General features: G+C 43.8%; 1 protein-coding gene across 2 annotated transcripts in view; it reads right to left on the bottom strand.

Annotated features, from left to right (window-relative positions):
- The window catches only part of USP53 (ubiquitin specific peptidase 53), a 57,203-nt gene that overhangs the window by 12,360 nt on the left and 29,939 nt on the right, over positions 1–14,904 (bottom strand). For both annotated transcript variants that reach the window (XM_069104894.1, XM_069104893.1), the window contains 8 exons: positions 13,378–13,483; positions 12,806–12,952; positions 10,089–10,238; positions 8,578–8,743; positions 7,924–8,076; positions 6,382–6,528; positions 5,211–5,940; positions 3,706–3,782 (listed from right to left, as the gene is read on the bottom strand). In XM_069104894.1, the coding sequence (XP_068960995.1) occupies positions 3,706–3,782; positions 5,211–5,940; positions 6,382–6,528; positions 7,924–8,076; positions 8,578–8,743; positions 10,089–10,238; positions 12,806–12,952; positions 13,378–13,483 (1,676 nt within the window). The remainder of the gene's footprint in view (positions 1–3,705; positions 3,783–5,210; positions 5,941–6,381; positions 6,529–7,923; positions 8,077–8,577; positions 8,744–10,088; positions 10,239–12,805; positions 12,953–13,377; positions 13,484–14,904) is intronic.

Here is a 14,904-nt window from a genome sequence, read left to right on the forward strand (position 1 = left end):
AAAGCAGCTTAGGCCAGGCTGGAGAGGGACTGAATGCCAAGCTGAACCCTTAGGATGCTGAAAAAATCCCTGTCACTGATCTGAACAAGTCCACAGGTTTGGGGCTGGAAGGACCTGAGAGGCCTTGAAGTACCCCCCCATTTTGCAGAAGAGTGCCCCAAATAAGCAAAATGTTTTAAAGGAAAAAAAAAAACAGACTCAGCAAAACAATTTTTAAAGAAAAGAATAATGAAAATTCAAAATTACAATTCACAGTAATGGTATTATTACAATTTCTTTCAATTCCTCCCTCCTGAAGGTGAGCTCTTCCCTGATTTCAGGACGGCCTGCCCCACCCCAGCCAGGCGCCCATGCCAGGCACTGCTTTCCTCCCTTCTCTACTCACTGGATGCCTCTTTCTCCTCCTTAACCAGCACCTACCCCAGCACGAGCCCCATTCCTTGTGGCTTCCTCAACTTCCCTGCATGTGTTGTTCCCTAGCAGACTGCCAGCTCTAAGAAGGCAGGGGTGGTTTTGCTTGCTTGTTTTTGTGTCCCCAGCCCAGTATAGGGTCTGGCACACAGTGAGCCCTGAATAAGACACTCTATTACTATCAGTCCTTCCAAATACACTTTTGCAGGCTGCTGTTCAAGGATGGCTTCCGAGTACAGTAAAATCATTTTGAAGCCACTCATATTTGCAAAGCTTTTCTATCTTAAAAACATCCCTCTGGACAATACAGTGGGCTTATTCACATTTGTAAAATGGGAAAATCCCATCCCAAACTAAAACTAGCTGTGTTCTGTAATAAAAGCAAGGACACAGTAAGACCACAGCTGAATTCCCTAAGCTTCCTCACTTTTGCAACTAATCTAAAGGGGCTGACTGGGGGAGGCAGCAAAGCTTCCAGGTTACCTTCCTGTTTCTCACAGTGAAAAACAGGGGCCCGAAAGCTGGGATTATCAAGCTGAAACTTACTTGGTACAGTTTCTTCCTTACCAAAACCTTGGCTATACAAGTATAGCTATTTTAGTGTGTGCCACAGAAAAACACGCCAATACCCAATATTGACAAAGCATCTATATTTAGACAGGAAGGTGTCCTTTGATGGTAGAAGAAAAAGAGCACTCTTCTGAATGACCTCCTGTGAGTGTCTTAGGCATGAAGCTCACACCACAGAGGAAAGGCTGGCAGGAAAACTCATTTAAAATATGATTCTCAAGGCAAGAATCAGCAGAATCATGGCAGGCTTAGGACTTATAATTAAACTTACTATTAGTCATTCTCGGATGCTTTCCTGGGTCACTCATGCCAGTGAGCTGGGGTGGAGGGTGCAAGCCTGAGCAAGTCATAGGCCAAACTGCAGAGCCCACAACTGACCCAGTGATGGTTTCTGTGTCTGTTACCCATTAAACAATGTATTTAGCAGAAGATGGCCAATAACATTTTGATGAGAAATGTCAGGGGAATTCTCGCCCAAGGACCAGCCTCACTAAGTTCATATGTTCACACATGGACTAGCTGCCAAGGGCTCCCAGATTTTGGCCACAGCGACTCTATGAAGTTACAGAGGAGCTGCAGTCTGCATCAGTAGAGGGCAATGCTGCACCACAATTTACCCAATTGCTAGAAATTACATTCATAGTTTGTAGAAGTGCCTAAATGTAAACTATTTTAAAATACAAATAATGAAAACTGCTGCAGAGCAATAAATTTTTACCACTACCCAAAGCTTCAGGCCCCTTCCTTTATGATGACCAGGAGACAAATAATGCTGTGTAGCTGGAAGTGAGTTCATAATTATTGTTCAAACTCACTGGCTTCTGGGGTCATTTCTGGCCAACCTTTTAACTGTTTCCTTTGATTCTCCACAAAAGAAACATGTAACAGCCCTTGTAAGACCCTGTGAGGCATTTTAATGTGGGAAAAGAAGTTAATTTCCTTCATGTAAATGTGTCCTCTCAAAATTATACCATCTGATGAAAACAAAATAAAGGCCTCATCATATTCAGTGATGTGTCTGTGAATGTCTACAACCCTAGAAACAAGGTCCAACATTCGGGTTGTTTTCAAAAGTTTAAACAAATATACCTATTTATCATTCTGAATGAAGAACTACTAAAAGGAAAACGAAAGAAGGAATGGATGTTCTTTGGAGAAAAAAAATAGGTCTTACATCTGTATTAAAACATGTCATTGGACCAAGTAAAGAAGTCTGCATTTTATTTTTGTGGACAGGGACTGACTACTATCTACCAGGCTGAAGGATAAGTAAGGGCTGGTGTGAAAGCCCGTGAAGTGCCGACACGGAAGATCAGGAAGTTACTCTGCCGTGATTTCCTTCCCTCATGAGGGTGTGTGGACAGAAGAAGCCAGCGGCCCCAGCATGCGCCTGCCACTACATGAAGGGCGAAAGCCCAGTCAAAGACGACCCGTGTCTTATGGGACAACTCCAATGCTCTAAGCACACCACCCCCCTCCTGCTGGCCAGGTCAGAACTCCTAACGAGCATCTAGTGAGGAGCTGAGGTCCCCAGGAAGCATCCTGGCTGTGAACAAGTGAGCAGCCATTGGGGAGAATCATCACACTCTGGTAGGTTTGAAGTAGAAAACCCTTCCATCTGGTTCATCCCTTCATCTTACAAGTGAGAAATGAAGCCAATAGGGTTCCTCATGTGGTGAATGGCAGTGCCTGGCCTCCACCCCATGCCTTCTAATTCCTAGCTTTGGGCTCTTTCAGCCACTCTTCCATCTGTGGCCTTGGGGTCTTCCTGACTAGACTGGACTGGGCAGCTTCTCAGTTCCCTTCCCACTGAGATGATGATTTCTATAACACCAAGAGTCAGGACTTTTTCTTATGCAAAAAGGGGAGAGGAGTCTCTTGCTAAAGTTATTTCCTCTTTCCCAACTACTTACAATAATATTTTTGGAACTTCAAAGACATGCCAAAAATAAATTTATTAATACCCCACAAGTTCCAGCAATCATGCAAAAGAACCTAAAAAGGGGGGTAGAAATCTTAATATTGCTCTCAACCTGAATATTCCAAACTAAGCCAAGAACACTGTAAAAACCAGAGTGCCCCTCAAAGCGCATTACTTCCCTTTTACATGCACAGATGTCATGAAAACAAGATAAACCAACTTTTTATAAGATGAACAAATCATTCACAGTTTATATCTAAACTCCTGAAACACCTGAAGAAATTATAGTCTAACATGCTGCAGCCTGATTTAAAATGTGAAGTCCGCCTCCTGTGCTAGGCCTCAGATGCAGGGAGCCGCTGGAGCAGTGCACAGAGCCCTGGGCCCTGAATGACGAAGACTGGGCTCAAATCTAGTCTCAGACACTAGCTGTGTGACCCTGGGCAAGTCACTTCTGCTTGCCTCAGTTTCCTCAACTGTAAAATGAGGATAATAATAGCACCTGCCTTGCAAAGTCCTTGTGAGGATCAAATGAGACGGTTTATAAAACATGGTGCCTGGGACACAGCCTCAATGCTCATTCTCAGTGTGGCATGAAGATGGCCTTCAGTTTCTAAAGGCCAGAACCAGCAGCAATGAGGCCAGGCCGTGAGGATGGGCCCAGCACCCGAAGGCCATGATGGCCACTTGCAGACTCCTCACCAGGCCCGGGGCCGGGCCATGACCTTCCTGACACAGCGAATCTGCAGGATGAATATGAATGTGACACTTGGTTTTTATTGCTACTGATGAATGGTTCCTACCTTCCAGGTGGTCTCTGCACTGTTGGGAGTTACGCTGCAGAGTGTCTGCATTCAGTTTGCTTGACTGAATCTGGTGACTGTAAAAATAAAACAGAACATCTGGTTTAGAAAGAACACAAATGCTTATCTTCTGGTCTGACGTAGTTAGGATGTTAGGATTGATATGGTTCTGTCCCTAGCAGCACATCTCCACCCCTCTGCCACAGGCATGGGCTGTCTGAGAGCCAGCAAGCACACTGAAGGGATCACAGTCAGGGGCTGAAATCCAGGCGATCCTGAACAAAAATGGCAGGAGCTTTCTGCCATCAGTCCAGCTGGGCTGACAGATGATTTCTGTGGGGAGTTAGGGGTTAAGAAGCACTGTCTCTGCTACCATACAATAAGGCAGATCATGCAAGTGACATCACCTCCATTTTACAGGTGAGGAGAAAGAAACTTGTTTGACTATAAGGAACCACAGCTATTGGGAAGAGGTTGAATCCCCGACTGCTGAGCAAGGCACATTAGTTCTCTCTACTTACAAAACCAGTTCACATCCTTAGTTTAGAACTCTGGAAAAAGTTTCAAAATCTCCACTATTACTAAGAAATTTATCACAGAGTTCACATTATGGAAACAAATAAGGAATGGTTCATCATCAATGTAAAATTATTAAGCCCCCTTCATCCCAGTCAACCAGCTGCTTGCTGACACTTCACAGATTATGGCTATGTGGAATGAACACAAATGCAAAAAAATTAAACTGCTGTTCCAACGTGGAACATCTTCTCACAAGATCCAACACCAAACTGCACCAGAGATGCTAGCAAAATGAAATACAATACAGGGTAAAGACACTTCTTCATGATGAACACTTTCAAACTGTTCAGTCCATGTTTACATGGGATATTGACATGAAAGTCTTTATGAATATGAAGCTTGAAGATGGAACAGACCTTCCAGTCTTCTCATTTTATAGGTAAGGAAGGAGGTCCAAAGATGTTTACAGATTTGCTGGTTGGTCCTAAACACTGGTATCTTGACTTTTGATCCTGAATTATACAGTTATCACTTCCACATTGTGAGGGGCTAGGGGCACAGCCCCACAATCTGGAAAATTGGCATAAAATTTTTAGCCCTCCTTTTGTACCAGAGAAATCTGAATTATTTTTTCTTTTATGGGATGTTTACAGTACCTTATTGTAAAATCTGGGTTAAGTATTTGATCAAAGGCTCTGTGGATCTGCTGGCCTTCACATGCTGTCTACAGCTTCCCAAAAAAAATTCCCATTTAATTTCTTATACTGATCCGCAATTCAGCAAAACTACAATGGGGAAAGTCATGATGTGGAAGGCAAAACTGTATTTTTATTATTATTACCTCTAAATTTGGATAAATACTTCAGAAAATGAATCAAATGAAGACCTACAGATTCCTTTAGAAAAATATGAATTTGTATTTCTATATAAACATTTGTTGTTACCTAAACCAACCACAGCAGCTTCCTTTTAGTCACAAGTATTACCTGCCAGGGCGTGTTTCTCTCGTGCCACTGGGGTTCACAGTGCTGTTGCCTTCCAGGAGTGGGGAATCCAAGCTGGCAGAGCCATTGCTCACCCGATCACTGCTTTCGTAGCCTGACTCAGTCCTCTGCATCTGCCCACCGTCACTGGGACCCTTGGTCTCCATGAGGCCTTTCCCTTTCTCAGATCCTTTCCCCATGGATTCCAGGGAGCTCCTGCTTCCAGTCTCCTGCTTGCCTTCATCTTCATATATGGTCATCAAGCCTTTCTGCCTGGACGTCTCTTTGGGCCAGTTGTTACTTCTCTGATCTTGACCATGTCTGGATTTACTGTTTGCTTTCTGCCGGGGAGCAGCATGTCTCTTCTCAGCATCACTGAAAACACTGTCCACATTCAGTGTCTCTCTCATTGGTTTCCAGCTGCGGGCCCGACTGCGGCTGCTGCAGGTGCTACCCCTGTCCCGAGAGTCTTGGCTGCTGTCTGTGTCATATCCCGCGGCACTGTCACTCTTCCCTCTACTGGTGACCTTCTCCCCTGAAGCAGGCAGCTGGGGTTTGACTGAACTTGGCACTTGTGCGGAGGTCCGGCCCTGCGGTGTGGCTCGCTCATGGCGGGAAGACCCTCGCCCTTGGCTAGAATATCCAGGCTGGCTGCCATGCTGCCGAAATCCATTCACTGAGGCAGTGAGGGGTGCTCCAGATTTGAAGTGAGATAGGTCCTCGCTGGGCAAATCTGAAAACGAAGAAAATGCACTGAGCTCTGGACAGTCACTTTTAACATGTGAATCGAGAGTTCTGTCTGCTGTAAGAAGGAGCAGTTGCCCACAAGCAGCCCTAAGTCAGAGGCTGTGATGTCTGGCTGCAGGGAGGAGGGCAGACAGAGAGGCCTCTACTGAAAGGAGCCTCAGCTTAACCTCCAATAAAAAATTATTGGAGCCTTTTATTCACAGATACTGTTGAAATGTGGCTCCTACCTTTGGCAAGACTAAGCTTTGTGGAGGACAGATATACATAATAAAGGTATTTCAAAGCTACGTTTATGGCAAAATCAAGGCAAACAACCCCAAGGGGTTTCTGCGACCCAAGAATTACAACCAGAATGACATTGGGAGCAGGGACATGAGGGTGTCCTAAAGGGCATGTCAGGCGTATGCTGCTGCCCCGGGGCACTCACCTCGGGGTCTCCCAGGCTCTCTCCTCTGTTCCTTCTCCAACTCTCTTCTTTGGGAGGAGAGGAAGTTTTTCTGCTCAGCAACTCTTTGGGCACATTCTCTGGAAATGTCCTTGAGTTTTTCCCTCTGGTCACTATGACCAAGTTTAACTGGAAAAAGAACCATTCTCATCATGAAGGAAGATGTGGACTTACTGAGCAACTGAAAAGACTGGGAAAATCTTAGCACTGAAATATTTAAAACTAGTATATGGCCCAAGAGCACAAGGATATCATTTACTGTGTTATAACTATAAGTGTGAGGGTGTTAGAATTAGAGATGGCTCAGTGTATGCCTCTGAAGCCAGCTGGAATGAGTGTGGCCTAAAGCAAAAATGTGCTCATCTTAGAAGTAGTATCGTCAAAACAGAACAAAGCTACATCAAATGTTAATGTAGATTATTCCAGTCTCAGAAAAGAAAACAACTTTAGGCATCAGTTATTACAAATCTAAAGGAAAAAAGTTATTGGAGCCTTTTATTCACAGATACTGTTGAAATGTGGCTCCTACCTTTGCCAAGACTAAGCATTGTGGAGGACAGATATACGTAATAAAGGTATTTCAAAGCTACGTTTATGGCAAAATCAAGGCAAACAATATCATGCCTGTGGACTGGGTTTCCCAACCAAAACTAAATACGGCCCCTCGGATTGTGTCGCTTCAAACTGAAGTCACACACATGACAATCCTGATTAAAACTGACTGTGGAATCACACAATAACAAAACCAGGTCTGATTGTACTAAGAATCAGGTCAAGTACAAACAAAGGCCCTAAAGCCCCTCCACTCTCCACAGCACTGACTGGTGCCCCACTTATCAGCAGATTCCCACATTATAATGTATGTAGTCTGGCTCAAACGCAATACCTGAGATGGATCTTAAAAAGTCCTGTGGTTACTGAACCACTGAGGGGAGGGAGACATTCCAGTGCTAGCCACACAGAGAGGGCGGGGTGGGACCTCTCTGCTGCTTACTTCCTGGGGTCCCTGGGCACAGACCCATCCCCACCCCATCTCCTCTATAAAGCAGGAAGATGGGATGACCTCTGAGTCCCCTTCCAGTTTGCAGTCTCAAACCCTATAATGTATGAAAAAAAGACGAGAAGTGAACAGGCTGAGACCATCCGGGTGGGGTGATCTGAAGGAGATACTTCCATCACAGAGATCATGAGTCCACTAAATTATGTCATAGGCCCAATTTAGCTTACAGGGTTCGGTGACTCACTTAACCCACCGGCACCGCATAAAATGCTGACTTCATAGTGGAAACAATACTGCTAAATGAAAAATGAGCCTTAAAAACAACACATACATTAAAATATAACTAGGCTGTGGAACACAGAACCTTACACTCTGCTGGTGGCAAGACCGCCCTGGCTAAACACCTTGTTTATGCACATACAGAAGTTGGGTCTATACTAGGAACTGTGGGTTGCATAAAAGAGTTGGGCTGAATTCCATATTTAAAAAGGGCACCACACATACATGCGCGCACGCACACACACCTGGTCCTTTCCCACCCCTCGCCAGGGCAGGGCTGCGAGCGGAACCCATGGTGTCATCAACGGGCAGTTTCTGATTGATTCTCGGCTTCACCTGATGGCCATATCCATCTTCTTTGGTACTCTCTGGTTTGTGAATCGAGGGCCTTTCAAAACCTTTGAAAAAGAAACATGGAAGTTTTTAAAGATGTAATCTGTCTCTATTAACTATTAACTAAAAAATAATTATTTTCTGGGCATTCTTCACATTAGCTTCTGCTTCTAAAAGATTTGCCCACTTCCCACTTCTCAGCATGGCCCCTTTTGAACAGGACATGCAGAATCCAGTCCCCAGCCCAGCGACCTCAGCAACAGCAACACTGAGCAGGGAGCTGGTGGTTGCAGTCCAGTCATGATCTCTAGAGCTGGGGACTTCAGATGCCTCTGCAGTCTCTATGGATCCAGGCACTAATTATCTTCCAGTCTTCCATATAACTTTAGGAAAAAAGAGACTGGCTCACAGATTTTTCACAATGCCTGCTCCCAAGCAAGTTAATCATTTCCAAGAGCAGAGTCTGGTGACATACTGTCCTTAGCTCCACGAGAAGTCTACTAAACACCTAATGCAATCTGGTCCCCAAATCTTAACACTGATGGCAAAGCCACTGAAAAAATTACCCGCATCTTCATCAGCAGTGGTTTTATAATAGGACCAGTGGACGACATGCCTGAGAGCGTCTTCGGTGGACACAACTGAACCATCCGGGTTTGCATAGAACAGAAGCAGCGGCTGAAAATGGCATCTTGTGCACTTGGAGACCACATCCTTCCATTTAGTCCCGACCTAAAAAGGTTTTGAGGTAAATGATCTATAGGACAGCCATTAGATGAGCTGAGTATTAATAATCCTTAAAAAAACAAAGGGACAACAGGTGCCTGACACACCCACCTTCCCAGGTCCAATGGGCTGTGGCCCAGACAGGGCCATTCCTCCAGAATTAAATCCCACAAGGCTGCTGAGATCCTGAAATGCTCCCCCTCCCTCCCCCACCCCCAGCATCACATCCTACATATAGGGGCTTGGGGAGCTATCAGCATCAAAATGTATCAAGGGCACAAAAAGGAAAAAGCTTTTATTTAAGTCACAAGGAATTTAGTTGCCTAGTCTCCATTATCAGCTGAATTATTTGTTTAGAAAAATAAAGTCATTGGGAAATTATAAGGCTTTAAAATTTTAGAACTGCCAGTAAACGTTATTTCCATTATTAAAATGAAAACAGTATGTCAAAATGGTTTCTAAAAATTAATCTTATTTTTAATTAATTTTACAGATTTATTTTATCTTTCATTTACCTAGTTTGCAGCATAGGAACAGTACAAAAACTTGCTCAGGGAGCAACTCAAGACTCAAGCTAGTCTCTGATTTTCAGGTTATTGATTGTTTTGAAATCTTCCACAACAGCCTTGGTCTAAGCCTTGCCCCTCCCTTTTCTACCTTGGCACAGCAGGAACCCTACGCTCCTCAAGTCTGTGCCAAGGGCACCACGCTGTGTCAGAGCTAACCTAGTTTGGTTAGAAACCACGCCCCATGACCGACTGGCTGCTGCTAGCCAATGAACATCCCAGTGTAGCTCGAAGAACTCCACATCACCAGATGCCTGGCTAATGGGGAAGGTTTATTTTCCTCCAGTAAGCTTTCTAAGACACAGAGAGGTCCAAATCCAAGCTGACATAAAGAGAATAATCACAGTGGTAAAATCTTGGAACAGCCAGAGAGATTTTAATGAAAAAGACATTCTGTCAAAGGATGAGCCAGTTCCTGTGAGTGGGCCCACAGCAATGTACAGGCAGGGTGAACATGGCTTTCACCAACTAAGGCTGCCACCTGTGAGACATCCTTACTTATGTGCCCAGACCATCTTCAGCAGCAGATTCCATGAAACCTGCTCACTGCTCTGAACACTTGCAGCCACCAAGATACGCGCCTGTCAGCAGCACACCCATGTCCTGTATCTGGGCCCCCTCCTCCCTGAGGCATGGCACATGTCGGTATGATAAACTTCACACAAAAGAAATGACTCTTGTGTCTACAATTCTCCCACAGGTGTCCAAAGATCTTTGTGAACTTTTAGCAGCTAGAGTCGACTGTCTGAGTGAGGTCAGTCAGCCAGTGCAGAACCATCTCTCACCTCTTTCACATTGGCATCATCAAAAAACACCCATTTGGAACTCTTGGTATGAAAAGCGAAGGCACAGTAATGTCGGCTGGTGTAGCAGATCATGCCAACAAGGTGGAGCTCACTGGTCTTGGCATTTTCATCAGTTACCCTATAAAACAGCTGGACAAATGGATGGATGACTCATGAGTAACTATGGTTTGACTCAACAGTTTTAAATACTGAATGACACGGGCTTTCTGTCTCCCTCCCTTTATGCCCCCACCAGGACAGGAACCTCTCTGTTCTCTTGTCACCATCAGAATCACAAGTCTTCCTATCACCAATATGCAGTACACTTTCACTACTCATATAGTGAAGACATCATCACTGCATTAAGTATACTAACCACATTAACCCCAAAGCTCAGTTCTACTAAAACTAACTCCCTCCAGCGGCATTGGGAGAGTGGGGGGAGTGGGCTTTGAGTCAGGAAGAACTGGCTCAGATCCCCTCTCTGAGACATACAGGTCTGAGGACACAAGGAAGTCCCTGTGCTTCTCTAGGCCTCGGGTTCCTGATCTATAAAAATGGGGAGGGCTGACTCCAGTACCTCCAATGAATGCCCTTTCAGCTCTATCGATCCTACATTCACATTATCTGTTAAGCCTTGGGTCACTGTGATAAGACAAAATTAGTTAACAGAAATATCCATTTATTAAGAAATATATATGGGCTGCCCATGTCTCTGAGGCACTGTATGTATTAGAAACCATTGAGGCAGACTGTAAGCTCCTTGACGGCAGGGGTTGAGTGCCTCACTCATAGTAGGTACCTACTATGTTTAACTGAATCTTAAAATTCTAGGTTCAATTTTCCAAATTATATCTCAAAACAAAATGGCCTAACAAACATTATACCTACGTATTTGAAGAACAAGTGAAAACTTTTATTAGGTATTTATGAATTCTGGCTAGTCTACTGATTCAGAGCATTTCAGTAGAAAACATTAAGACAATAACTTTTTAAGGACTCAATCAGTATGCTACAATCTTAGCAGAAGTCCTGGAACAAGGGAAGACTGGTAAGGGAAAGTTCATTAGGTTCTATTCACAAATCATTCCTCAATGTCAATTGCACATTGTACAAATGTACAAACATACATTTCCAAGACTTGACAATTTTATTATGTCATCATGGTCAGTCTGATTTTTGACTATCACTGAGGGGCAGCCAAGGACAGTGGGAAGAACAAAGACCCAGCAGTCAGAAAATCAAGGATCAAGCCCTCCCTCTGACACGTACTATCTAAATGATCTTAACCTTCACAAGCCTGTAATGTTAATGGGTTGGGAAGATCTTCCCCACCGTTAATAGGTCTATGTGACCTGCTTTTAGCCCTGGCCCAGCTCAGAGCTATGATACAGCCTAACTCAAAGAGTCTTTTAGGGGAGGTAAGCATGCTTAGGGGAGGCTTGTTGTAGGAAGGCTTTCACACCTTTTGCTAATTTCTAATTAGGCACTGAGTCACGAGGGCTGGGATGCCTTCTTGCTCTGAATTGTGATTCCCTGGTCCACATTCGAGTGGCTGTATGTTCAGAGCTCCCCACCAACTCGGATGTAAAGGCTCTTGATCCAGGGATGTATGTAGAGTGTGTAGTTGATTCAGGCAGTCAGAGCCCTGTCTGTTGGTCTTTAGTTCTCTGCTTGTATGTTCTCTAAAGTTAGGTTCTGAACTAGTGAATGGGATGAAAAAGACTATTGACCCCTTAAACGGCTATCTTTCCTAGTAAAACAGATCTAAGAACCTGTGCTAGCAGCCATCCTGGGGATGGCAGTGTGGATGCTGCAAAGAAGTCTCAGTTTCCCTTTCAGTAAAATGAAAGGGGGCTAGACTAGCTGGCCTCAGACCCTCAATGTCAGGGTAGCAGTGTGGTAGAGGAGAAAAGAGCCCAGGCTTGGAAGGCAGAGGAGCCGGGGGAGGGAAGCATCCCAATGCTGCCCCCGCCTCCTAGAGGACCTTAGTAGAGTCACTTCCCTCCTGAGTCTCGATTCCCTCATCTGTAAAACCAAGGGAGGCTGGACTAAATAGGCAGTCTGTGATATTACAGCGTTTCATTGAGGACAACCCTTTCATCTCTGCCAGCTGGTGCAGGAAGGGACCTCAAAGGCTATCCAATCTGACCCCCTCATTTTATTTCATTTACCTATGATGAAACTCAGCCCAGAGAGAAGTAAACTTCTCTTGAGAGAAGTCACAAACACAGTAGGTAAATGAGCCAGGGCTCTGATGTCGGTTATTTGACTCCAAGCCCAGGAATCTTCCCCACTAGACCAGGGCTTCATAAGACTTTTTTCACACACACCCCTTCAGCACTTAAACTGCGGGTCATGACCCACAGTTTAAGAAGCACTGCACTAGCCCACACAATACCTCCCAGTATCAGAACTATGTCAGAAGTCCTCCTTAAAGACAAAAAAGGAGTTAGATCAAGGAAGCAACATCAAATGTCAAATAGGAAAAGCCCTTTACAACAACTGAGCAGCACCCGGTCACAAAGGGCCCCGCTGAAAACAACCCCAAGGCAGTGAATGAACATCATCTCATTTCTCCTCTCCAGGTGACCGTGAGAGGGCACACCACGAGTTCCTGTCAGCCCACGGTGACCATCAAAGACAAGTCTCTTGTTCTTCCCCATGACACCTCTGACAAGGAAACCAAACACTTAGAGAGAGATTAGTGGAAATACCCCAGGAAGATAAAGGTGTGTTGCTAGACTGCGAACAACTTCTTCTGTCAGATCAGAATGCTCAGAATCCCAAACTAAGCCAATTGTGACAATCTCGGGGCAGTTCATTAGAACGCGGCGGATTTTTATTTTTTGGCCACAGTTACTCTAGAGGGGAAGAAAAAAAGGGCAGAGTTATAAAATAAAAGTAGCTTCACACATATTTTACATACCAAGTTTTATTATTAAAAATAAGGTTCATACTAGCAGTATTTTAGTTAGAAAATTTACTTTTTATTCCAGGCTAATAAACAGGCAAAATTTTGGTGTGGTTAAGGAACTTTGTTTTCTGATATAGAACTTCTCATCCCTTGCAAGTTAATCAAGGATAGATTACTCTTAAAAAGTAGCAAAATGTTAGACTGGCAACCAGGCTCTCTGCCACAAGAAACGACCATGAAAATTTTCAACAGAGAACATGCCCATTAATCATGTATATTTTAAAAGGTCTTATTCTTAATTACATGAGAAGCTTCAGGAGCCAAAGGAGAACAAGCCAGAAATGCAGGCCCCCTTTCTCAGCTGATACTCACAGGACATTTCCTAAAGTCATCAGCAGTGTTTGCAGCTTGCAGCAACTCGGCAAACATTTCAGGCTTCAGGCGTTCATGTCTTTCAATAATTTTTTCCACTTCATTACTACAAATAAAAAGAAATATTTCCATTTCAGAACTATAGACTTTAAAAAGTCAAAATAATGTAATCAGAAATAAAAAACCTCTGGCTGCAAAAACTAGACTCCTTTATAATGAGATGTTTACATGAAAATTTCACTTCAGGTTTATTTCTACAAATTGAAATTCTATTTTCTATTGATTTTCATCATAAAACGTGTAAAAATATAAATATAAAATGTTTAAAATGTGTGAAGAGTAGGGGCAGCTAGATGGTGCAGTGAGTAAAGCGCCAGCCCCAGAGTCAGGTTTTCTAACGAGTTTGGTTCCGGCCTCAGACACTTAACACCCACACAAAAAACTAGCCGTATAACATTGGGCAAGTTACTTAACCCCAATTGCCCTCCAAAAAGGCAAAAAAAAAAAAAAAAAATATATATGTGAAAAGAAGTTAGGACATAAGAATAGTGCTTTGAAAAACACAGAAAACTTAAATTTTAAAACTACATTGTATATATGGTTTTCCTGATGTTCCACTCTTCATCAGTTCATACAAGTCATCTAATGTATCTCTGATTTTGCTGATTCTTCCATGCAATAATACTCTACCATACTCATATGCCAGTTCATTTAGCTACTTTTCCAACTGATGGAAAGCAACTTTTTTTTAGTAGCTTGCTAGCACAAGAAGCACTGCTGTGACTATTCAGGTGAATATGGGACCTTTGTGTCTGGGACTCCCTCTGGGGATTTACAGACCTGGCAGTGGGAGCCCTGGATCAGAATGACATCACAATCACTCTCTTAGCCCAATCTCAAACTGCTTTCCACAATGGCTCCACCCACCTTTAATCAGTGTGCCTGTCTTTCCACAATGACTCCAGCACTGGCTGTTTCTATCTTTTCTCCTTCCTAGACAGAGTGAACAATGACACCTTGAGGGACCAGCCATGTCAGCTAATCGAAGTCCAGTTAAGCCTTCTATTAAATGGTGATTTATACTTTTTTTTTGTTCTTTCCTCCCCGGGGAGCCAAGGGATGATACAATGGGAAAAAAGGATGCCTTTTTTCCTAAGGGGGAATCCTTGGGGCAGCACTGTAGGTTAAATATTCCTGTCCTGATCTCCTTGGCATCTCATCTTGGTTTCCACTGTAGAGCTGCAAATGAAAACCAATCCACATTGCTTTACATGTCCAATATGTTCTGCACTCTACCCGTTACCTAGAATACTAACTCACGTCTACATGGCCATGGGCACCACATCTGTTGGGCCCATAATAAAAAGAAGAATGGCCACCAAGGGGAGAGCAGATCACCTCTTAAAATTTCACCTCGCTTTGAAACTGACAGTCCCACTAAGCTACAGGGATGGGCATTACTGGTTTTTAAGTTTCCCAGGAAAGCTAAGGCATCTCTATGTGGTTTTTTTTTTCATTTCATGTCTT

This window comes from Petaurus breviceps, unplaced genomic scaffold (assembly GCF_028583685.1).
Source record: "Petaurus breviceps papuanus isolate PSGF00001 unplaced genomic scaffold, PetGlider_PUasm1.0 689, whole genome shotgun sequence".
Taxonomy (NCBI): domain Eukaryota; kingdom Metazoa; phylum Chordata; class Mammalia; order Diprotodontia; family Petauridae; genus Petaurus; species Petaurus breviceps.